The sequence below is a fragment of the Belonocnema kinseyi genome, chromosome 3 (assembly GCF_010883055.1).
Source record: "Belonocnema kinseyi isolate 2016_QV_RU_SX_M_011 chromosome 3, B_treatae_v1, whole genome shotgun sequence".
NCBI lineage: Eukaryota > Metazoa > Arthropoda > Insecta > Hymenoptera > Cynipidae > Belonocnema > Belonocnema kinseyi.
The window spans coordinates 29,038,240-29,043,892 of record NC_046659.1 but is presented as its reverse complement, the minus strand read 5'-3'; the positions used below and the strand labels follow the sequence as shown (position 1 = coordinate 29,043,892).

The window sequence follows — 5,653 nt, the reverse complement described above, 5'->3', positions numbered from 1 at the left end:
TTAAAAATCGAGATTGACAAGAATTAATTGCAAATAGGAAGAGGACATAATTTGGTGAAAGATCGACGAACTATGCCCTTAGACGTTTTAACCGAGGCAATGCGAGCAATTCCATCCTTTCCAGGGTGGACTTCAGTTATCCTTCCTAATTTCCAAGCTGATGGAGGCAAGTTGTCATCCTTTAAGAGGACAAGAGTATTCTTGTTGAGTTCTGGAAAAGGCTCCTGCCATTTGGTCCTCCTTTGAAGCTCTGAGATGTATTCTTTGCTCCAACGTTTCCACATGTGCTGCTGAAGTTGTTGGATTCGTTGCCAGTTTGATAATCTTCCTTGATTCACGTGTGACAGGTCAGGATCAGCTAAGGAAGAAAACGTTCGTCCAATTAGAAAGTGGGCTGGAGTGAGAGGATTCAAGTCGTTGGGATCACTAGATAGGGGAGTTAGAGGCCGGGAGTTGAGTATTGCTTCGATTTGAGTAAGCAAAGTTGCAAACTCTTCAAAGGTTAGAATCGCCTCTCCAGCTACTCTTTTTAGATGGTGTTTGACCGACTTCACTCCGGCCTCCCAAATACCTCCGAAGTGGGGCTTGTAAGCCGGAATGAAGTGCCATTGAATTCCGGTGTTAGCAATCGATTCATTCAACGAGTTGCATTTTTGAAGCAAAAAATCGCCCAAACGTCTCAACTCGTTATTCGCGCCGACAAAGTTAGTGCCATTGTCTGAATGTATATTTGCTGGTTTTCCTCGACGCGATACGAAGCGCCGCAAAGCAGCCAGCAAAGCATCAGTCGTAGCATCAGAGACCAACTCCAAATGCAATGCTTTGGTTGAGAAGCAAACGAAAAGGCAGACGTAGGCTTTAGTTACCTTACAACCTCGCCCTTTTCTATCTTTTACTGAAAATGGATCGGCATAGTGAACTCCTGCATTGCAAAATGGAGGTGATTCAGAGATGCGAGTTGACGGAAGATTGCCCATCCTTGGAGTGATCGATTTTGGTTGCATTCTGGAGCATCTTATGCAATCATGAACAGTTTTTCTAGCTAAGTTGCGCCCTCCTATGGGCCAGAAGGTTTCTCTAATACTTGATAATAATAGTTGAGGTGGCGCGTGGAACAGTTTAACATGTTCATGTTGAAATAGCAATTTAGTAAAGGTGTGATGCGAGTGAATAAGTATCGGGTACTTTTTGTCTTCTTTAAAATTCGAATTCGACAACCTACCACCCACTCTTAACATCTCGTTTTCGTCTAAAAAGGGAGCTAATGACTTCAATCCCTTTTTTCTAACGATTGTTTCCCCATTTTTTAATGCATTGATTTCTGTTTGAAAGGAAACTTGCTGAACTAGTTTAGCAAGATCAAGCAATGATTCCCGTAGCTCTTTAGTGTTGAGAGGTCCAGTTATTCTGCTCTCTTTTAGTTTGCAATTTTTTGTAAACCTTTTGCAGTATGCGATTGCTCTAATTAAGACAGAAAACCTTTTAAATTTTTGAATTATTGAATCGTCAATAGGAATATTTTGCTTATTTTCTTTTGTAATCTTGAATGTGTTTTTTGAGTCAGATAATTCGAGAATTTGAGATTCTAAAATTGGCCATTCAATCCTATCTTTATACAAAAATTGCGGTCCTGACCACCAGAGCTCTGAACTGGATATTTTATCAGGGTTTATGCCCCGAGATAAGAGATCAGCTGGATTTTGTTTTGTTGGCACGTGTCGCCAAAGCTCTATTTTTGTTCATTTTCGAATTTGCGAGACTCGATTTGAAACGAAAACATCTCCCATCTTTTCTGGCTGTTTTTTGATCCAGTCCAGAATGATGGATGAGTCAGTCCAATAATTGCTACCCTGTATAGGTGTGTCGAGTGCGAATTTTGCTTTATCAATTAATTTTGCAAGACAGACAGCTCCGCAGAGCTCTAGTCTGGGAATAGTTTGAGTTTTTAGCGGAGAGACTTTTAATTTAGCACAAAGTAGTCTGATTGCTACGTTACCAAATTTATCCTGTGATCTAATGTAAACGCAACCCCCGTATGCTTCTTGAGAAGCATCTGAAAATCCGTGAAGCTCAATATTGATAGCATTTGAACCAAAGACATGTCGTAGAATCGACTGATCATTTAGAGCTGGAAGTTGTTTTTTGTAATTAAACCAATAGTTGTGCAGATCGTAGGGTAGGGTTTCATCCCATGCAAGTTTTTCTAGCTATAATTTCTGCAACAAGATTTTTACTATTATAATGCAAGGACTGAGTAGACCAAGGGGATCAAAAATTTGAGAGTTTTCTGCGAGAATTTGTCGCTTTGTTACCCTTGTATTTTGCGAGATATTTGTTGAATATTTTAGAGTGTCGAGATTGGTTTGCCAAAAAAACCTTAGCGTTTTGATTTGTTTATCAGAAGAAAAATTCAACAGATAAGGAGCTTCTTGACAATCTACTATGTCATTGATTATTCTAGGATTATTAGACACCCATTTTCGAAGGTTAAAACAACCAGTGGCTAAAATTTTCTTTAATCTTTTTGCTAGAGATGCAGTCTCTTTAATACTATCTGCTCCTGTTAGCAAATCGTCTACGTAAAAATCTTGACGAATGATTTTTGCAATTTCAGGGTCAGTTTTTTCACATTCATGAGCAAGTTCATTTACACATCTAATTGCCAAAAAAGAGGCTGCTGCTGTGCCATACGTGACTGTTGTTAGTTCGTAAGTGTCAATGGGTTTGTCAACATCAAAGCGCCAGAGAATTCTTTGCAGCGAATGCTGTTCAGGTGTGATTTGAACTTGGCGGTACATTTTTTCAATGTCGCCACCGATGACGAATTTGTGTTTACGAAATCGAAGGATGATAGAAAATATGTCACTTTGTATGTTAGGACCTACTATTTGTAAATCATATAAGGACACACCTGAACTACTTTCCGCTGACCCATTGAAAACTACTCTGATTTTTGTAGACTCGCGTTGTGGACGAACAATACAATGATGCGGAAAATAATAAGAGGTTATCGGTTCGATTTCATTGTCCACTTTTTTCATGTGTTTCAGGTCGATGTACTCGCGGATGAATCTGGAGTAGTCTTCTCGCAGTTCGGTCTGCTTGCCTAATCTCGATTCTAAATTTAACAAACGGCGTTTTGCAATTTCTCTTGAGTCACCTAAGCACTGCGGATTTCTTTTTAGCGGAATTGTGACAATAAACCTTCCCTCATTATCGCGTTTAAGCGTTTTAACAAAGAATTCTTCGCAAAATCCTTCGTCAACCGATGTAACCCTTTTGTCTAAGTTGAATTCCTCTAATTCCCAAAATTGACGAAGCTGACTTTCAATATTTATTTTGCTGATCGCGTTACAGCTTACTAATTTAGATGGAGAATCGGGCATTGGACCCGCTAGCATCCAACCTAGCCGAGTTTTTTGGAGAATTAGACCTTCATTATTTAGCTTGATTTGACCAACACAAATTAACGACCAGAAAACAGCATTACCTAGAAAAATATCAATTGTTCCTGGTTTGTCAAATTGAGGATCTGCTAGGTTAATGTGCAGAGGAATCTTTAACGATTTTGCATTGAACTGAAGTTTAGGCACTTCTGATCGAATTTTAGAGACCACTAAACATGAAACCCGAATTTTGTAAGCACTAGTTTGAGATTGGATTTCGATTTCACACTTGTGTTTTACAGTTAAGGGGCTTTCGCTAATTGACCCTAAACTAACATCAATGGGTGATTTTTTGAGCTTAAGTGCTTCGCAAAGATCATAAGTGATTAGATTGCATTGTGAACCAGAATCTAGTAAAAGACAAGCGGAACATTGTTCATTATTAATATTTGTGACAAGGACTGATGCTGTGGAGAGAACTCCATCATCAGGATTCGAAGTGATTGTGCTAGCGGAACATATGATCTTTTCTTTAGGCTCACTAGGAGTAGTTATATTGGACCTAGTGCTTGTCTCAAAGTGAAGTAGAGTGTTGTGCCTACCTTTGCAATTTTTGCAACCACTTGACCTGCACTCTCTTTGAAAATGTCCAGGTCTTAGACAATTTAGGCAAATTTTGCAACTTCTAGCCTTTTCAGCCCTTTCTTGTGTAGTTAAGGATAGGAAAGTAGGGCAATTTTGTATATGATGTTCCTCTTTGCAAAGAGCGCAACTGATTTTTTGAGCTAAGAAAGATTTTCTATTTTGAGAATAGCCTTTGTTTTCAAACTTTGATTTTGAATCATTTTTTAGTTTTAGATTGTTTATCTCGAGTGTTTCTAATAGGTTCGCACGCCCTTTTAGAAAGTTTTTAAAATCATTTAGACTTGGAATTTCATTACCCGTTCTTTCCTTTTCCCATGCTCTAGCTGTGTTAGTATCCAGTTTCGAAGCAAGTAAATAAATTAAAAGTGAATCCCAATTATCTGTCGATTGACCTAAAGTTGCTAAAGCTCTAATGTGTTTGTTTAAATTGTCTAGCATCTTTCTAATTTGAACTGAAGATTCACTTGTTATTTGATCAGTATTAAAGATTGTTTTGATGTGATTCTGAATTAGAAGCCTTTTATTATTGAAGCGACTGCATAAGGCATCCCATGCCACCTTGTAATTTATAGCCGAAAACTCCAAGGACTCGATTACTTGAGCCGCACTGTCTTTTAGTGCCGCGTTTAAATAGTGGAATTTCTCGATCTGAGTAATTTCTTGGTTATTATGAATGAGCGATTCGAACGTGTCTCTGAAGCCTAGCCATTCTGACAATTCCCCATTAAATTTTGGTAGCTCAATTTGCGGTAACTGTAAACCCGAAGCTTTTATTACTAAAGGTTGATTATTTGGAATCATCCCCGATTGCTGATGGACCTGCTGTCCTGCCTGATTAGCGGCTACTTCTTGATTAGATCGCGCATTCACGGACAAACCATCTTTTAAAATTCCCTGTGACAATAATCTTTTAGCTTCTGCTATTGCACGAAAGAAATTATCCTCGATTTCAGTTCTATACTCTATTGTTTCCTGAGGATCATCGGTTAGCCCGTCAATTTGTTCTTGTATTTCTTCATATAATGCAAAGTTTTCTCTAATTTTGTCTAATCGGTCGTTTATTTCAAACTTAATTACGTCTTCTAATTCGACACTTTCATCGGGAAATTCGCGTTTTAGATTAGTTATATAGTTTCTAAAACACGTGACTCTAGTCTTCAAAGCACCGCGTTTTTTCGTTAATTCAGTTGGTACCGACATTTTGATTAAATAGTTTAGCTTTAATTGTAATGACTCAAATTGAAACAATAGTCATTAGGAATAATTTTATTTGAATAGAAAATAATGAAGGAAGCCCACTTATCTTAATTGTAGAACGTAGCTGTCCCTGTGTTCTCCGTTGATTGGCGATAACGTTGATAGGCGAATCTGACTTGAAGAGGTTATGTTTTGGTGGCTTAGGTTGTCCCTTACAGATCCACGATGAATTTGCTCCCGAGTCCTCACTGCTTTTAGTAGGCGTTGATACTCGTAACGATTGCCTTCATTGTATGCCCCATATCCAGAATACGATTGGGTGGATAATCCTTAATCCGATTGTTCTTCAATTGTTTTTCTTGACAGCTCGCCACAATCGGCAACAAGGTTAGGCGGTTGCTCTTGAAGTTCCTTGGTGGAACGCT

The 5,653-nt window shown here is 38.5% G+C and overlaps 1 protein-coding gene across 1 annotated transcript; it reads right to left on the bottom strand.

Annotated features, from left to right (window-relative positions):
• Positions 1-23: 23 nt before the first annotated feature.
• On the bottom strand, positions 24-5,231 carry LOC117169753. Its single transcript, XM_033356259.1, has 3 exons — positions 2,498-5,231; positions 1,756-2,128; positions 24-1,461 (listed from the first exon to the last, which is right to left on the bottom strand). The coding sequence occupies exons 1-3, from the start codon at positions 5,229-5,231 to the stop codon at positions 24-26; spliced, it is 4,545 nt and encodes a 1,514-aa protein (XP_033212150.1).
• Between the last annotated feature and the right edge of the window lie 422 nt (positions 5,232-5,653).